Source organism: Rhea pennata, chromosome 4 (genome assembly GCF_028389875.1).
Source record: "Rhea pennata isolate bPtePen1 chromosome 4, bPtePen1.pri, whole genome shotgun sequence".
Classification (NCBI taxonomy): Eukaryota; Metazoa; Chordata; class Aves; order Rheiformes; family Rheidae; genus Rhea; species Rhea pennata.
Genome location: NC_084666.1, coordinates 9,589,435 through 9,609,431, shown reverse-complemented (window position 1 = coordinate 9,609,431; position 19,997 = coordinate 9,589,435). Strand labels below are relative to the sequence as shown.

The 19,997-nt window shown below is 35.1% G+C and overlaps 1 protein-coding gene across 1 annotated transcript in view; it reads left to right on the top strand.

The window, feature by feature from the left end:
- POLN (DNA polymerase nu) overlaps nt 1–19,997 on the top strand; it is a 96,676-nt gene that overhangs the window by 33,408 nt on the left and 43,271 nt on the right. Inside the window, exons 16-18 of the mRNA XM_062574633.1 lie at nt 7,741–7,798; nt 8,837–8,914; nt 9,360–9,474. Coding sequence (XP_062430617.1) covers nt 7,741–7,798; nt 8,837–8,914; nt 9,360–9,474 — 251 coding nt within the window. The remainder of the gene's footprint in view (nt 1–7,740; nt 7,799–8,836; nt 8,915–9,359; nt 9,475–19,997) is intronic.

Here is a 19,997-nt window from a genome sequence, read left to right as displayed (position 1 = left end):
AGAAAAAGAAGAATGAGAAAAGAGTGACTTATGGATGGAGAAGGGGTTACAGAAGAAGATCAAATGTTAGTTGCAGCCAGAGCTATTTCTTCTTCGCTTGGGTGTCCAGTTTTCAGAAAGTACGTCTTTTCAAAATCTTTGTTATTGGCTTCCTAAACAATTCCAGGGAAAGGATCTCTACATCTCCATTATGGTCCACTTTCCGTGTTGACAGTTTTTTCCTGTGTCAAAGGGCGAAAAAATTGCCAATTCAGTTTCCTCAGCATCCTTTTATAAAATCTCAGGAAATTTGACTCAGAATTTTGTAGAAGGAAGTGTTCTGTCCTGGCTGGAACACAGATAGATAGCTGCCTGTATGAGGGTCACTGAAGGTAGACGAAAGAGGACAGAGAATCATCTAACTGACTCCCACATGGCCTTGTTGTCCTGAGTTCTGCAGCATTACCGTGATCATCTGTTAGCTGTGACTCTTAAACAATAACTCATAGTTTAAGGACCTGCTCAGTTTGCTAGTCCTTAACTCTAATATCCTGGACAATGAAGAACTCTCAAAAATATGAAAAAGAGCTTTTCCAGAGGGCCCAGGTTCCTGTCAGAGTTTGAATATTGAATAAAGAATTACCACTTCTTGCTGGGAGGAATTAATACAATTAGTACAATATTTACTAGCTTTAACTGATAATCAGAGGATTGTTACCTCCTATGCCTTAGCACTGTTTTTTCACCAAAATAAATCATATCTTTTTGGAGTACATCCTACATCCCAGAGTTTAAGAGCCTCTTGTATTAATAAACATTAATTTAACTGAGCTTATATTTTGAGTATCATTATCTGTTAGAACAATGAAATAAAATAGGTGATTTAATCTATTCTATATATACAAGCCGTTTTGGGCTCTTTGTAAGATGAATGAAGGGCCAAGTATATACACAATTGCTTGCTGTACAGATGTTAGTTATCTCAGTAAAAAACCCAGCCTCTGGGCTGAACCTATGATTTGTCAAAATTTGTGCTAGAACATGTCAAACTACTAAGCTGTTAAGGTCAAATATTTTTTGTTATTTTGAAAACCATTCATCTAGTTCTTCTTAATGTTATACTTTGCCATTATTGCCTGATGTCACTGGCAGACTCTAAATTTGGAAGAGTATAGCAAAAGGGGATTAGTCATAGGTAGTCAAATATACTATTCTTTTTTCATGGCCAACTATCTAAAAAAAAGTCAATATTTTTGTCATTTTTTTTTATTCCTTGTCTTATATTCATTCTGAAAGCTTCTTAAGCTTGTGAGAAGGTGGTAGGTCAAGTCTCATACTTGAGTGACGGATATAAAACCCTGGTAATTCTGTGCTCATGGTAAAGAAGAGTGTTATATTCAACTTCATTACTTCTGAATCATATGCAGTTGCTAAAAATATTATCTAGTATCAAAAATATAGAAATATTTACTAGCATGATTCTGCTATTCTGATACTGTATGATTCTGTGGTTTAGTAAAGGAAAATATGTCTTTAATTTTTAACTAGCCACTAGGTGGCAATTGCACACAAGTTAAGATGTGCCTGGGAATGAAGGCACAAAACTCTAGTATTGCTATGGTGACCTTGTTCATTTTCATATTATCTTTATTGAGCTACTTGCTGTAGTTTAAAAAATAAGAGCTTCAAACTCTCCTGAAATTATTTCTCATGTAGAAATCTTAATACCAAATAACTGTTTATTCCTTTGCTGTGATAGATGCCGCTATGGACATAATTAAACATCTGAATTTTCCAAAAGCTAAATCATCAAGTTTTTCATATTTCTGCTGTGCAATTTTTCATGGGTGTCTTGCCATCAATTTTGGAGATGCCAGTTAAATTGAGTGAATTGAGGTTGAGGGTGCCCTCAAGACTCAAAAGTCTCATTGTTCTTCGTTGCAAGAATAATATTCTAGGCAGCATGCAGTTTTCCTCACGATTCCTCCAGCAGCTTTGGTCTTTAACAAAGGAGCAAGCAGAGTGTTGAAGATTAAGGAAGTAGCTCGCTGAACTTGTGCTTACATTTCTTCTCCAAGTAATTAACTGAGCTATGAGGGCACAATTTATCCCCCCAGGGTTCCCAACAGATGCAGTCCCACTTAGAGCAAGAAGAGACAATTCAAAAAGAAGACAATTCAAAATTTCAGTAAGAAATTTTAAAGAAGCAAAAAAGGAAAAAAAAAAACACTGCAAGAATAAAAAGAAATAGCTTTGGGGATATAGAATATAAAGCTCAAAGGAGTAGTCATCCACCAATCTATTATCATTGTAACAAATGATGGTCTGTACTGCTCCAGAAGCAATAAAATGCTAGGCATCAAATAGATGCCATGAATTTAAAAAAATATTTTGAATTTCATTTTGTCAAACTAAGTTTTTGTCTGAAGAGAACAGTTCTGTCATAATTACAACTTTCCTTATGAATTAGAGCATTCTTTTTGCAAGAGTTGAACACCTTGTGAGAAAGCTGTGTTGTGAGGCTTTAATAGAGACATCAGGAGTCCGTCAGTTTTGTCTTTCTGAGTTTCCTTGCTGAAATAAAGTCTACCATTGTTTCTGAATGGCTCTACATACAGAACCTAACAGCAGAGACAAGAATCTAGATGGTCTTCATCTGATACAAGGGACAAAAGCAGAACAGCTTTTAATAAAGGTATTTTCAGAACCAAGAAAAGATTGCTAAACTGGATGGAAACACTAGAGTAGGGAATACAAGAGGATCATTAGGATGGATTATAGGGTCAATAAAATTGGAATGTTAAAGAACAGGCATCAGGAGTCTGTTTTATAAAATCTACAATTTTAGCAGTCCATGATGAAAAAATTTTTTGTCATGCCTATGTGCTTTGCTTTTCCAGCATGATGCTTTTTGAAAAATTTAGCTAAAAATACAGAGATGTGACAACCTACTGGATACTGGGAAAATACGTCTAAGTAAATGAATTTTTATAAGGTATGAGAAGTTGATTCTGAGCATTAGATCCTTGCATGGCAGATCTAACCATCAAAAAAAGGTGTCAGCTTTGGAGATCCAGGAAAAGGAGCCAGTCTATGTTTATTATATCCAAAGTGACTTTAATGAATTCGGTGCTTGACTGGATTGTGTTCAGAAAAGAAAAGAGTTCTGGTTAGACTTTGAACAAATGGTATAGAAAAAAATGCACAGTGGTAAAATTGGTCACTTGCTTATAAGAATTTGATTTTGCTTTATTCCTGCTTTCATGCTGCTCAGTTTTTTCCCTTTTCAAGTGAGATTTTAAGTAATTTTTCCTTGGAGGGCTTTTTTCATTCTAATGCTTTGTAATATGGTTGTTTCTCACTTTTTCTTTTCTCTTTTTATTTTAAAAGAAATAGCTTGCCTCAGAGTTTGCATTCTAGGACATGATGTGCCAAGTGACTGAAAAATTCTGCAAAAGTATTTGTATCTGTCTTTAATCTTTGATATATTGTAATATTATGCTACAAGCGTACCTCATACAAAAATCTTATTTGGGAATGAAACCAGAATCTTTCTAGGGCTTTCCGTTGTCTCATTCAATTGAGTGCTTTGATTCTAGCTCAGTCAGAGATTATGTGAAGTACAGAAAAGAACAGGCTGGCACAAGGATAAACAAATCAATTTAGTAATGTCATATAAAAACAGAATCGCAGAATCACAAAATATTTGAGGTTGGAGGGGACCTTTAGTAATCAACAAGCCACCTGCTCAAAGCAGAGTTCATTAGTACAGGTTTCCCAGGACTGTGTCCAGTCAAGTTTTGAATATTTCCAAGGATGGAGATTCCAGAGCCTCTCTGGACAATCTGGTCCAGTGTTCAGCCACCCTCACGGTAAAAAAGTGTTTTCTTATGTTTAAATATAATTTCTTGTATTTTAATTTGTGACCATTACCACTGAGAAAAGTCTAGCTCACTCTTCTCTACACTCTCCCATTTATATACATTGATTGAAAAAGCCCCAAACCTTCTCTTCTTGAAGCTAAACAACCCCATCTCTCTCAGCCTCTCATTGTATGTCATACTCAAGCCCTTAATCATCTTTATGGCCATTCACTGGACTTGCTGCAGTATGTCTATGTCTGTCTTTTGCAGGGGAACCCCGAACTGGCCACAGTACCAGATATGGTTTCACCAGTGCTGAGTACAGAGGAAGCACTTCCTAATGTAACGTAGAATACTGTTAGCCTTCCTTGGCACAAGGGTGCATTTCTGGCTCACGTTCAACTTCTTGTCCACCAGGAGTCCCAGGTCCTTTGTTGTAAAGCTGCTTTCCAGATGGCTAGTACCCAGTCTGTACTGGTGCGTAGGGTTATTCCTGTGTAGGTGCAGGACTTTATTTACACTTCCCTTTGTTGAATTTTGTTGCAGTGTTTTACCATTTCTCCAGCTTGTTGAGGTCCCTCTGAATGACAGCCCAACTGTCTGGTCCATCAGCTGCTCCTCCTAGTTCTGTATCATCTTCAGACTTGCTCAGGGTCTCATAATTCAGGTCTTTAGTGGAGATGTTAAACAATATTAGCCCAGTATTGACCCTGGCGTACTTCACTAGCGGCTTGCCTACAGCTAGACTTAAAGGTCCGCTGGACTATGATGCTGATCACAGTCCTTTCAGACTGGTAGTTCATCTTACCTAGTCTGTATTTCATCCATTTCTCTACGAGAATGTTACGAGAAATGGGGTTGAAAGGGTTTCTCATGTCAAGATAAACAGCATACGCTGAGCTCATCATTTCATTGTAGAAGGCTATCGGGTTGGTCAGCTGTAGTTTCCTCTTCATAAATCCATGCTGACTGCTCTCAATTTCATTTTGTCCTTAATATGTTTGGAAATGTTTTCAAGGATTATTTGCTCCATTGCCTTCCCAGGAATCAAGGCTGACTGATCTGTCGTTCTCCAGATCCTCCTCCTTGCGCTTCTTGAAAAAAGATGTGCTCTAACTGAATTAGGCAGTACAATCAAGTCTGATTTTTCCCTCTCTCTTTTTTTTTATATCTGTGATTAACACTTTTTAAGCATTTCCATATGCAGCTACTGATGATTTTAAACTAATGCTAGTGTTCTCCTGTTAATAATCCACTAGAATAGCTTTTTACTTGTCTGGAAACAATGAAGACAAGTAGTAATAGTTAACTTTTGTAACTAGCTTTCCCATTTTCCTGTTACGACTGTATTCATTCTTGCCCACTGAAGCGTAATTATATGGAGAAAGTAATTCTGTTTCCCTGTAAATCCTAACAAGATTTAGACGCCCTTCTCTAACAATAAGGGATGACAGTCACATCTCAGATTGGATCTGTGAGGTATCCAGGAGTATACGCCAAATAAATATACACAAACAAATATAGACTACGTTATGTAGTCCAAGGTGGCAATAATTACTTACAAAAAGCCATATCAGTCTTCTGCTGTTGATATAATAATACTGTCACCGAATTTTCAACTCAAGTAAAGGAAGACTTTCCATTTGGAAGATTCTTCTGAGATTATTGTCTCCTTTTTTTCTCCATCCATTAAAATATCTAGGGTAAATTTATCTCCTTGAATTTGGGAATTTAAGTATTAGATCTCCAGGGGAATCTTAGGCTAAATTGTTGTAATTACAACAGATCTTACACAGGTAAATTGAATCACCCTTTGGAAATTCCTATCTGTCTGCTGACTATAGACGGTTTAACAAATGACTGATCAGATGAGAAGAATCTATCAACCTATCCCAGTAGCTTAAAAATGAGCATTACCACTTTCATGTTTCTTAAATTACCTCTTTTCTGAAGATTTATTTAAATCATGAATTATTAACTAATTTACAAGTGAAAGTACATTTTTGCACTTTAATTATATAATAACATTTTTCAGAATTATTAGTAGCACTTCTAAAAATTCTTTAAAATTTTCCTGAGGGAAGCTTCTTCCATATGCTTTCAATGAAAACAAGACAGCAATATAGTGATTTATTATACCATTGTAAGATAAATGTTGAAATAAATTTATATCCATTTCTATTTGTTCAGGCTTTTGAAACTAGTGAGCTAAGGAGCAATAATTCATGGGAATAACTGTAAACAGCTCTTTAACCTGTGCTGAAGGTAGTCTTATTAAGCAAATGTCAATACCAATACAGAGGTCAATGAAAAGTCCATAAAATGGTCTCTAACTGATGCCAATTCTGAGTGAGGTCAGAATTAAAACATTATTACAAAACTTTTTAAAAATGGATAAATTTAGGCTCCCACATTCATGTCGAGGCACATAGTAAATGAATTAATTTTCTAAAGTTCTGAGAACTTGTTAGCCTCTTTGGCTGCTTAAATTGCATGTTATCCATACTAACAAGCACTGATCCTCCCTATCTTGTAATCTTCAATGGAAATGTTAGTTCTGCACACAGATTAAATAGCAATATACTGGACAGCAATATAATGGACTATGGCATTACAATGACCACTGGTGCAGCTGTGTTCTTAAATATTACTAGAAACTGAAGAATAAAATATTCAGAGTGTTGTTTCTTCTGTGTCAAGCTTTGTATTGGTGGCTTGAGAGATGTGTTCCTGATTTTGTTGCCCAGTGAAAATATCATGTAATATGTGGTAGATTCCTATCTCTCTGTGTCTTGTTACTGTGAAAGATGGTTCAACTTTAATATATTGTGAATGTTTAATAACAATACTAAGACTAGAAATGATCTTGGTTTTTTTGGGGAGGACTGGGCTTCTTTTACTTCCACTTTAAATGTTGATAAAATATTACCCTTTTAATTTCAATAGCTTTTGAAATTTAATTGCATCCCTCATAAATTTAAAATAATGATTTTGAGTTCAAAATGACATAAAAGGTGATCATTCTTGTTTATATCTCAGAAATTATATACCACTGTTCCCAACTCCTAAATTCACAAGTATTATATAATACTAGTGTGTTCATCTAATTCCTGAGGCATCTGCAAATTAATTGCATGGAATTACGAAAATTGAGCTTGATGCACATTATCTATTGTCATGTGCCACCTTTTTAGATGATGAGGCATGATGACACAAAGTAACAGAAGGAAGATACTGTGTGATGTTTCTTGCTTTACTGAAGATACATGAACCCAGATCATTAGAAATAAAGTCTAGTAATGCTATACCAAGTCTAGCATTATGTTTGTTGATAAACTTAGTTCTTTCTTTTAACCTTCACTGATGTGCTGTTCCTAATAAATAGCTCCTTCTATATTTTGTCATGCATTTCAAAAAGGGAGTCTTCTGAAAAAAATTCTGTTCTCACAGCTTAAGGCAGTGTATTCTTTTCTTGATAGTAATGCAGAGGCTTCTGCCACCATATCTAAAAAAACTAAAGTTAAAAGAAAATGGCCTTCATTTGGGTCACTCAATTTTTTATAGTGGCTCCATAAATTAGGATTTTTAAAGTCTGACAATGACAAATAGTTCTTATAAGTTCTGCGAAAATCAAAGAAGGGCAAATATCAAAATATTTTGTGATATTTTCTTATCACAAGAAAATATCCTCCGCTAGATATTTTCAAAAGAAAATATCACAAGCTAGAGGACCTGTGATATTTTCTTTTGAAAGGCAAGGTTGTTAATCTTATTTATTATATGATAAAGTCCTTCTGGCTTTAAAATCACTAATTTTTTTATTCCTTTTATAAATTGTTCGTAAACAAGTATTTGTAATTTTTAACTTACTAAACATTTTTGTTCTTCTTGTTTATAGAACATTCAAGGTATCTCTAAACATCCAGTTAAAATTATAAAGAAACATTACATAAAAGGTAAATTATGTTGTTATTAACATGAAAAGGCAATTTTATTTAATTAGTTTAGAGTTATGTGATAAAATATTGTATTTTGTAACAGACCAATAGCTACAACATATGAGTACAGTTCATTGATGCGCAGTTATAGATTAGCATTTAAACCAATTCTGCTGTTTTTTCCCTTGAGAAGGCTACTGCTTCAGCACCAGCCTAAATACTCATAAATTTTTAGAGTTTCTTTTCCCTTGGACAGACTCACTGTTTCTTTTTCCAGATGAAAACTTTGCATCTTAACTTTGCTAAGCATCCTAAGAACTGTTTTGTGTACATTCAGCTCATAAAGCTTTTCCTGAGGTGCTGATTCAAGTCATTTTAATCAAGCTTGCAACGAAGCGCCAGAAGTTGGTCATATATGTTATGTTTGATAAAGGAAATGGGTATGAGCAGAGATGATTTAGAGAGGATCAAAGCAGAGCCTAGAAAAGTGTTACCAAATAACAGAGAAACTCACTCTTCTATTAGAGTGATCTAGATAGACTCTCCTTCTTGAAAGAACCATAGTGTGGAGATGCTGCTCATTTGTTGTACTTGGTTCTTAGATAAGAGTGGATTTGCCTTTTCACAACTAATCCGTCATTGGATTAGAAATTATAGTACAGATCATAAAACAGGAATCTGTTTGAGGCAATAAAAAACTTTAATGGCAGTTTTATTTTATCTGCCTGTTGGATTTTTGTAAGAATTTTTAAAAAATTATTGGAAAAGATGTGTGAGTAGTGGCTGTGTATACCTGTAGCACTGTACATACTGTGGCACATAGGCCTGTCTGTAAGTAATCTAGTCAGATTCATTAATAATCTTATAGATAGTATGGGCTTCTCAAAAATACATTTCCGAGTTTTTCTTTCCTATGTCAAGACATGCTTTTCCCACTGTCAACTGTCAGTAATCATTGATCAGATGAATTCCATTAAATTTTAAACAACTATCCCCTTCTATGCCAACATTTTTGGATTTGAGTTTGGGAATAGTGTATATTTGTCTCTTCTCTAGGAAAAGAAGAGGAAATAGTAACTATTTCCCCAAGAACATTGTTTGTTTCAAGCAAAGGATATACATTTTTAGCAGCAGGTAAGAAAATTCTTGATATTATTGTCGTACATATTACTATTCTCAGTTCTGTGATCTTGTCTTCCAATTTCTTTTGCATGACATTACATATTTTTAAAGACTATCGAATACCTTATTAATGATTAATATCGTTATATGAGGTATACTCCTTACTGTGTTTCAGACTAGTGTCCCAGAAGTGGTTGACATGTAAGCTGTGTCATTAGAAGTTTGTAGAAAAAAAGAGCTAATAACATTATTTGACACCTGAAGATAATGAAGGAATTGGGCACCTTGTGATCTGTAGCTGGACTATAACTTCTTAATGATGAGCTTTTTATAAATATCTTTTTTTGTTGAACAAGAGGAAATGACTAAACAGTCACTTTGATTTGTGAAAGTTTGGTTAAAATGCAGATACATTTTTATTTTAGAGCAATAGATTTATTTTAACACTATTTGCTAGATTTTTCCCATATTGAACTAAGGATCCTTGCTGACCTGTCATCTGATCCAGAACTTTTGAAACTGTTCGAAGAACCTGAAACTACTGATATCTTTACCACACTGGCTTCTCAGTGGTAAGAGAAAATGTTTTATTTTTGGATTTTAATTAGACAAAATAACAAGAATAACTTAAATTATCGTATTACTCTATAGTGGTAATAAAAGACAATGTTTTGTTACAGTATTTATCGTTAATCTAATAGTTTTTCTACACTGGGAGTTATAATTCCTCTTGTCTTTTTGAGTTGTTCACCACTGTCATAATTACTGTATGTCCAAATATTTTAATCCAGCTGACTAATATGAGCTTTGTGACTAAAACTAAAGGAATAATTTATTGTGAATAATTTATACTAATACTTTTATTCTGTATTTGTGTTCACTAAAACTTTTTAGAATTCTGAATCAGCAGTTAAATAGCTTATCAAGCTGAAAGATTGTAGAATAGCATTTTTCAGTAAAAATACAAGCATTTTTGAAACCAACTTGGTTATCCAACAGAGGTATTGAAATCAAATTACATCTATAAAAAAAGCAGAGTGACTAGAGTTCATGGGATTCCTTTGAATTCATAGGGTTTAGTACTTTCATCTTCTGATGGATGATGGGATACTTGCAAAAAATGTGATGCTTTAGTCACATTTATTAGAATTATTTAAAAAAATAGTTCTTAGCTCCATTACCCAAGTAATAGAGATATCCATAATAGTGGACTCTAATATAAGGGTGAACTGCCTACATACAGTCTCCTTCTAGAAAGCTTACAGTTGTATGTGGAGATACTGCTCATTTGTTAACTAATCATTAGTTGATTATTATTGTTTACAAAACTCATGAGTGCAAATCAAAAGATCAACTATCAAAAAGAAAGAACATTAACTATATAGCTATTGGAAGGTATTTCTTATTACTTCTTACACCATTGTGATACCCAAAAATCTCAGCTGAGACTGGGACTCCCCTTGTGCTAGAAAGTGCAGAAGTACTCAATAAGAGATGGGGCAGGTCTCCAGAAGTTTCCAATTTCAACAGACATGTACATATCATGTAATTTCCGTACTTTCATTGTTTTTCTCATTCTCTGTTTTAAATCTTTTGTCCCTGTTTTTTTTTTTTTTTTTTTTTGTTTGTTTGTTTTTTGGGGGGGGGGAGATTGCTAGGTGAAAAAAGGAAAGCAAAAATAGACGTGATGAATTCTTTAGTCTTGATCTAGCTCACTTTAATTCTACAGTTTCTAAAATTTTGCAAGAATAACCTTCCCAAACATAGTAGTTCCTACTCATAGCAGTATTTGCTAATATACTGTGAAGTAGAAAAAGAAACGAAATGTAGCTGAAATTATAATTATCCTCCTACCAGCAACTGAATCAGTGCTTGAGGGATGTGTAGTGTGAGAGGACAGAACTCAAGGTCACAAACATCCCAAAGAATAGAGTTATGTGAAGATCACTGTAGCTCTTTAGAGTCACTTAGAAGCTTCTATTGATATTATAATAAATTCTTAGCTTGACATGATATCACTAGAACCTTGTGATGGAGTTAAATCCTTATTTTAATTTGGAGGTATATTGCAAATGTATGCATGAATATGAGTCAAATTTTGTCTCAACTCTGGGCAAGGCTCCAGAAATATTATTCTATTCAGCAATCTCACGGCTCTTGGCAGCCGCCAACCTCTTATAGTTGCTACACAGTAACTTGAAATTTAATGAAATATTACAGGCAAATATTTTTATCAGACAGAAGTGTCATGATATGTCTACAAAATCATTACATAATGATTCTGCAAAGAACTGCTGACTCTTCTTTTCCTCTTCAGGAAAACTAATGCTTAGAATTAACTTTCTATTGTATGTATTATATGACTGCTATTAATTACAGAAACATGAGGAGTGGGATTCATCTCACCTAAAAGTAGTTAATGGAAAAGACTATGTATGCTTTTTTTTGAGTGTAGCTAATAGAAACTGTGAAAACAAGCATATCTGCTAGATAACATAATTACCCGATTATTGGAAGATACAGGATTTGATTTTTGTTTAATATAGTAGCTGTACAATTATACATTACTTTAAAAAAGAATGCTAAATAATGACATCTACGTGTGTTTAGAAAAAAAGTCTTGTGTAGTTGGCATGAAATAAGCTGGATTCACTGAAATTATATATACAAGATTTTAAGCTGTAAAATGATACTCAACTCTGAACCCTAAACCAATGTAAGTAATTAGAATGATCAGACTGAGCTATTAGAGAGGAATCTGTGCCATAACTGGGGCTGTCCAGTCCTTGCTCTGCCTCTGACTTCCCTTGATTTTTGGAAACAGTTGGTATTTTTTGGCTTTGGTTCCCTCTTCTCTAGTGGTGGAATAATAATATAAATTCATTTGTCTTATACTCTTACTTTGCATACATTTCTACCCCTCGTGCATAACTTTGAATTCTTTGGCTAACTATATCTGTTGGAAGCAGCACAGCTGTCCTGCAAGTTTCCACTTCAGACTTGAAGTGCCCCAACCATCTTTCATGGTGATGGGAGTTTACAGTGCTATTATAGAGTCCTTCTATTCATATGCAGTATCTTTAGTACAGACAGTTCTTTGACTCTATCTTAGTTGATCTTATTCCCCCATAGGTATTAAAAACAGTTAGAGAAAGGAATAAGAAAGCAAACAACAAACCTTTTATCTCCTCTTCATCTCCTGATTTTCACTGGGTCTTAGTTCTGGGGCTTTAATATTTGTACACCTTGTAAAGCACAACTGATATGCCAAATCTTTTATTCTGTTTGAAAAAATGGCACACTGCTACTAATTACGTATCTTTTCTAACACATCTCAGATGATTGGAAAATGAATTGGTATAAATTGTACCAATATAAATTTATACCAAGTTATTCACTTAATTTTTTTTCTTAGCCTTATGGCTCCCCCACTAAAACTTACTCTATTCATTAGCTGTCCTGTAGGCTAATGCTTTCTATCTGAAATCAAACCTTTACAGGCTTTGTATAGTATTTGGCAGCAAATGCATGTGGTGGGCAGTTTCTGCAAAAAGCTTAGCTATATGAGTTTCTGATTGAATTAAGGCCTCTTACATATAAAGGCTTTCCTTTCTTAATTTGGTTAGGCATGCTCTGCAAAGACTCAATCTGTCTTTGGCACCTTAGAGATATGTCTCTCCTGGAAATCTGTTGGGCCTGTTTTTCTATTAAACGTTATTCTTATGGCATCTTCCCTGGTCCGTGGAGTTCAGTGTAGATGCACAAGCATGCATAAGCCCAAACTGTGTATTTACACATCAAAACAGAATGACTCAGATGTTAAAGCTCAGTGTCATTTGAAACACCATTACCTTACTTAATAAACCTGGCTGATAAGCAATCCTCTCTGCAAGATCGGTTAGTTAAGCTTCGGTGTTGTACACCTTTAGCTAGCTTTCAGAGATAGCTAGTTTCAGAAATAATGCAGCCTCCACCAGCTTGGGCTTCCAGGCATTACGCTCAACTGTTTGCTGTAGATATAGAATTCAAATAGCTTTTAAGAATTGTATGTTCTGTTTGACAAGACCATCTTGAAATTGCTGTTCAGATTAAGCTCTGTGGGAGACTGGTGTTAACACAAATTTCTGGTCTCTCATTTTTGTGTTTCAAGTACTTTTTCTACATGGATCTTGTGACTTAGTGTCTTTCCCTAATAGAGTAGTTTCTCATTTCTCAAAAAGGTGAGTAGGAGCTGAGCTTGTTTCACGCTTCCCTCAGAATATCCTCTGAATGTTAGACAAGACTATATTGTTTGGTCTCCAGAATATCCAGACCTGTGGGCATGGAGCCCACACAAGTACAATATGACTTGTAGGGCAAAAGCATCTTGAGGAATTTCAGTTACTATAAGGTAGATCTCTGAAACATTAAAATGTAAGTGCTAAGTCTTATTTTATTATTTACCGTGTCTTAAATTCTGAATAATTTTAAAGCCTAAATAAATTATTTTATAGTTGCCTTTAACATACTTTTAAATATGAAATAAGTAAATTTCTTGCTAGAAATTTAAGACTTACTTACAAAAATTAATGAGTTTTATTGACATATGAGAAGAGGAAGAGGCACTTTTTGCCCAGAAGAAACCTGGCTAAAATAATGTTAAAGTTAAGAGAGCCAAGTTGTGGTACAAAATTAAGGCTATTGGAGTTCCTGCCTTTACTCTCTGGAATTCCTGCACCCAGATTCCTGTACCCTGACAACCTGCTTTATAGTCTCTCCACAGGCAGAAAGTGAAATAGAGAACAGTCTTGCTGGTGGGCATATATGAAAATGATTTTGATTTTTGAGAACAAAAATTACCACATATTTCAATTTTCAAAAAGAAAATTTACTCAGAGTATTTATTCTTGTATGTGGGTAAAAAAAAGGAACACAAAAATAAATGTAAGAAGAAATGATACAGATTATTTCGGAGAACACTAATAGGTAATTAATCTATTGGTTGAGAAATTTTACTTATTTTATCTAAGCTCAGAGACCAAATTTCAAGGAGGTTTCAGAGCATCTGTAAATGGGAACGTTCACATGAACACAGACTAAGGTCAAAGGAATGCTAACTCATTGCCTGATCCTCCTTTTATTATCTTAATTACTAAAAAATATCTTAATCTGGTTAAAGTAATCAGATGATACAACAGCTTAATCTAAATAAAATAAAAATTTTGTCTATAGGCCATTTGCAGTAAGTCTCATCTCTATCTTGAATCTTGGATATCCTAGTCATCTAACTTATAGTTACTCTAGCTAAAAAGAAGCTGATATAAATGGACTTTACTATTCACTCATATGTGATCAGTACTATTCCTACTTTTAGTCTATCCTGTAATGATTATCATAGGCTATTACCTATATTATCTTATGGTGAATACTGTGTTAAGACCTATGAAGAATAAGCCTCAAATTACCCAAGAATCTATTACACTGATGATCTGTTTTGTACTGAACACACAGTAAAGTTTAAAGCCTTGCTTTTGCTTTTGAAAACTCATTATATAACTGATCCCAGCTACCTGCAAGATCACCTTGTGTTATGTTGCCATGATGTCCTATGACAGTTACATTCCTTTGGAAGAGCAGAACTGTCACCAAAGTGCTGAAGATGATGAGAGCTGTCTTGGCAGCTGTCTGACCAGTCAAGAGATCCAACTGCCATAAGAGATCCAAATGACAACAAATCTCAGAATAGAATTGCTCTCACTTCTTTAACCTTGCTTTTCCACAATAAATCAATAATAAATAGTTTTTGTTAAAAATGCTGTTGTTGAGAGGGAAAAGAAAGCATGGCTTAAGCTTTCAAGACAGTAAAATGCTAAGATTTGAATACAACAAAAATCTATAACTAGATAGGCCAATAAATATCTTAAAATCAGTTTCAAAGATAAAGTTGAAAAACAAGTTTACATTTTTTTAGGTGATCTTTGCAATTTTTTTTTATTAGCCATACAGTGATTACTAGTCTCTCAAATAGTTCTTTTTCACTCATCTCAGTAGGCTGATGTTCCTCTGTCATAATATATTTTGGTTTTGGTCACATTTGGTCATAATCCAGGAAAGAAATCTTAATTTAGCTCAGCACAGAAGCACATAGTAAGTATGTGGGATTTGTCATACCTGAATGATCCATACTTTCTTGCCTGAATGCTTTCTTAAATTGAGATAGTATTGTTTCAGTGTTCCTATTACTCAAGCAAATTCTTGTCTGTTTTTTGCTGTTCTTTAAACGTGTGGCTAAATCCTTTTCTCTGCTTCTTTAGAGTTTGGCTTAGAGAACTGGAAATCCCCAGTAGCGATTAATTTAGCTGCACCTAGCGCAGCATAGTACCACAAAGATATACCATCATGGGTCCTGATGGTGATGAGCTGAAAGTACAGCAACATACAAATGTAAATATACTATTTAAGGTTCTGAAACTAGCTTAGTCATTATAAGCCTTTAATGTGTTCCAGTGTGCAGTGTAGACATCATCTTTGGTATTTGCAATCTAGATGTACCTCCTGAGTTTCCAGTTCCTGAGCCTGAAATAGAATACAAAACCCTTAGTTGGATACCCAAGCTCCTTACACAGTGCCAAAGAGTGCATCTCAAAGGGTGGGGGGAAAAAAACCCCAAAGATATGCTGACCACAGAACCATCTAAGAGAAGCTAATGGGAAATTCTTATCACAGAAGTTTGTGTTTGAACTCCTTAGAAAGCTGAGACAGGATGCCAACAAGAACCAGATGGTTATTATCCAAAGCCAATACCTGAAGATAGCTGTTGTGGATGCAGAAAGTGCATTATTTCGTTTTAGCAATGGCAGCTAATATCTGAAATAAGAAAGGGCATATCTTATGGAATTGCAAGGGCTTTATAGAATTCTTCACCAGTAATTTTGAAAAACATTTCTTACCATTTCTATAGCATAGGCTTGGTTGGCTGACACCTCAAGACATCTAAGTGTTTTTCACTTATGTGATACATAACCTTTGCCAAAATCAGAGGAGCTTGAACACTTGTTTTCCCATAGTCTTGGGAACTGTTAACAAAATGTATTGAATATAAAAGTCAGGTGATGTGTGGATGGGATGATGGTAATACCTATTGTGAACCTCTTTTGTAAGAGAGAGACATGCTAAATTTGGAAATGATTTAGGAAAAAGCCTAGAGAGGAACCAAGCACAGAACTACTTGGTGTTACTGTATATGAAAGACAAATATCTTTATCTTCCTTTTTTTTTTTTTTTTTTTAAGGAGAGAAGTTCCACCGGATTTGAATAAAAAGATGACAGGGCAGAAAGTTTTTTTTTGTTCTTTGCAAGCCATCTTTTAGGAAGTGGGGAAAATTTCATTACAACCTGCCAAACATGAGGGAGCTCAATGAACTGACTATGTCTAGTAATGGCCAAGTGAGCCAAGCTGTTGCACATTTGCACTTAGTTCTGTAGGAACTGTGGTGATATAGAGACTCTTGTTTTTCCAGCCACTTGGCAACTCAGGACACTTCCTGACAAGTTGATACCTTGCTCTGTGGTGAGGAACAAAGTAAACAAGCAGAAGTATTTTGGAGATTCCTGAATTAAATCAAATAGGTCATCATGGGTTGAATTGTACAGTAAGATCGTGTACTGGATCTGTTTGAGAAAGAGAAGGTCAAATACGCACAAACGTTTGGTGGCATGTCAACTAAGTACATTTACACTTCCCCATACCTATTTTATGCATTTTTATATCAAGTAGTTTAAAGATTCATTTTAGCAAATCCTATCTGTTTTAGGTTACTTTTTATAAACGTATAGTGTAGCAAACATTGTGTTCACTTAAGCTACCTACTCCCTTGAATTAGTGCTACTTTCAACCACAAACATCAGGCTTGATACAAAAGAGCTGAAAAGATTAATACAAGCTCAAACGCTTAAATTCAAGGCTAATATTAAACAGCAACAACAATGGCCAGTAAATCAAGACTGAAATACACGAATTTTACAGAGGCAAAAATCATATTTGTAAGTAAGTGCTCTTTAAACAGATGTGATTATTTGTTCCTGTATATTAATTTTATGAAAATATTATCAACAAGGTCTTGAAAAAGCCTACATTAATCAGATGATGTCAGTTGGGCATTATTAGATAATTAAGGAATAATGAAATGATCCCTTTATCCAGGGAGATAAAGGAGACCAAGGAGACAGGAAGAGCTTTAGCCTGCACTGTTAACAGACAAATGGTTGCAAGTTGCAGCCACCAGGTTGCCCAGCTCCCTTTCCCCCAGTTAAGTCCATCTCTGTTTTGTTCGATGTTTAAGAGGGACTGTATCTAGGGACTGTATCTTTGTCTAAAGATTTTTTAGGTAGTCTAGACTATAGTATATGCTTCTAATCAGAAATTAGAATGCATAGGCACATTGAAGAGATACAGGACTGTGAAATGATGTTTTGCAGTGGTAAGACAGATTACCAGCATACTTGCTGTTCACCCGCAAATACTTGGGGTAACTTACAGAATCCTACTTTTAAAAAGAGGGAAGAAAAGCATTCTTACATATTATAGGATAGTCACATTAAGCAAGTGTAACCAAATATCCCTGTTACTGGATAGTCCACATTTAGAAATACATGATTGTGTAGTGGTCTTTCTGCTCTGACGTTTGGCTATTTAACTTAAAAAGTATTGATTTACTGTACATTTCTGGAGGTCCTAAATTCAGTCCTACCTGCTAGAGGCTTTACTAAGAGGTAACATAACACTTCTGTCATTAGCACTGGATTACCTGGTTTTGTAATAATGTGATCATTTTAAAATTAATTTCATGGCTTCTGCTCAATTTTCTTTTATTGAAATTGATTCTGAAGAAACAATTGCTACGGTATTTTTAACTGGAAAATTATGACTACTTATCTGTTGTCTCCTTGTTTCATTTCTATTCTGATCAATGATCCAAAATATCTTTAATTTTATATCTTTTATCTTTCTTTTCTATTCAGAGTATTACTGACAAAAAGAGAGAGGTCAAGGGTTTGTTTCATATATGCAGTTCAGAGACAGACACAGATTCAGCTGGGAAGGCATGCTCTTCCAAATCAAACCACATTTGAGGGCAAGAATGCTATGGTAGTAGATCTAATTATGGAGATACTATTCATTATAGATCTGGTGTTTAATAATATCTCATCTGGTAAAATGATTGTGATTGAGGCTGTACCATGTGCAGATTCTGCAGCTGTAGCACTGCAGAACTGAGAGACCCCCAAAAGATAAAGAAGCATCCTTCTGGAGTCATTTCTTAGGGTTGTTCTAGAGAAATTTGCAAAAGTTATGATGTAATATAGAAGAAATTTGAATTTCTGTGAGAATAAATAGAATTTTGCTATTATGGTAGCAAAAGATGCTGACAAGGTGATAGTTACTGTGAGACAGAGAAAAATTCAGAAGAGAAACTCCAGGAAAAGGAAAGGCACAATCTCACACTCAGAGGTTAGTGCTTTGTGCTTGATAATAATAGGCCAGGTCTTACGGAGGAGCATGAGACTGGAAGGACCTTTTTGGTCATAAAATCACCGCAGGTGACAACACTGTAAACTCGCTTTCATAGATCAGTGAGGCCTCAGCTTAAAACCTGCTGCTTTTTTTAGCCCAGTTAATTCTATCGGAAAATTGTCCAATTCCCCATTCTTCTACTGGAAACCTCCTTTTACTTTTTAGCTTATATTTATTCATACAATTTACATACCCAGAATGTTCTTAGCAACATTGCCCATTAGCTCCCCGCTGGTGTTTGCTTTGTATAAATACTTCAGGAAGGCAATCAATTGTGTTCTCAACCTTCATTCTTCAACGAAACAAGACAAAGTTTTTTAGGATATTTGTAATCCAGATAGCTGAGTGAACTAGTATTAGGAGTAGCTAGTTAGGCAACATGGAATTCCATGTAAGTTAATCTGTATTTCTTGGCAGGGAAAATGAGCGTCTGTGGCACTGACTGGCTGTTTCACTAAACTGCTTTAGTTATCAAAGCTAACTTGTTCTGAAGCTAGTTCTGAAATCTCTGCACCACAGCACAGTCTCAGATATATTTGTGTTGTGGTCAAGCAACATGAGTTAACTTTGAACAGCAATGGAATTGGGCTAGCTGAATGATGAATGAAGCAAAGACTTGAGCTGCTACCTCTATTCCGGTACACTTAGTGCCAAGGAATGATCCTGATCACTGCAATTCAATGTCTGTATTGGCAAATTGTTAGAGTGGTCCCAATGAAGGTGCTGGCTTCCCCAGCTTCCCCAAACAGATTATGGGCATGGTTCCACAGTTAACATGGGCCAAGAATTATTTCCACCAGGCTGTCTGAATGCAGCCCTACAGCACCATGTTTGGGTAGCAGTTAAAATATGGGTGTAGGGCATTGTTTTCTGGTTAGTCTCAGTGCTACAGAATATTTTGGGGCAGGTTTAATTTCTTAGTGTTGACATCGTATCTCCTTTCACTGTATCCGTTTCAAATTCATGTTTCTTGAATGAGGTAACCAAATTGTATTAAGCGTCCCAGATAAAATGTTACCACATTGTATAGCAGTAATAATATTTTCCTGTCATTATGGGAAATAACTTACTTGATACATCCTGAAATTGCATTTTTAGTTTGAGAATGGGCAGTCAACCAATGATGTAAAAGGAAAGGATTTTGAAACAATAATACTAAAATCTTTTAATAGGAATTCAGATTTAAGCTGTAGCCACAAAATGACCAGAGCGAATTCTCAGACTTGTCTGCAGAACAATTACTTCACTGGTGGAGTTGAGTTCCTTAAACTAGTCAGTACTTGATACAGGAAACATCCAGCTAGGGGTAATGGGTCTCTGGCAGGGATATATGTGAACACCGCTTTTACATTTCTCTTTGGACACCCTGCTTATCAGGTCGCTGGATATTTTAAAGTGTCTCTCCTGTTGGCGCTGTCCCAGCATGACTAAAGAGTGGAATATTTATTAATGAAGACTTGAATCCTTTTCCTAGGTAATTGCCCAAGCATCACACTGTTGACTAGAATCTCTCTATTTATTCAATAGTTCTCTTTATTTCAT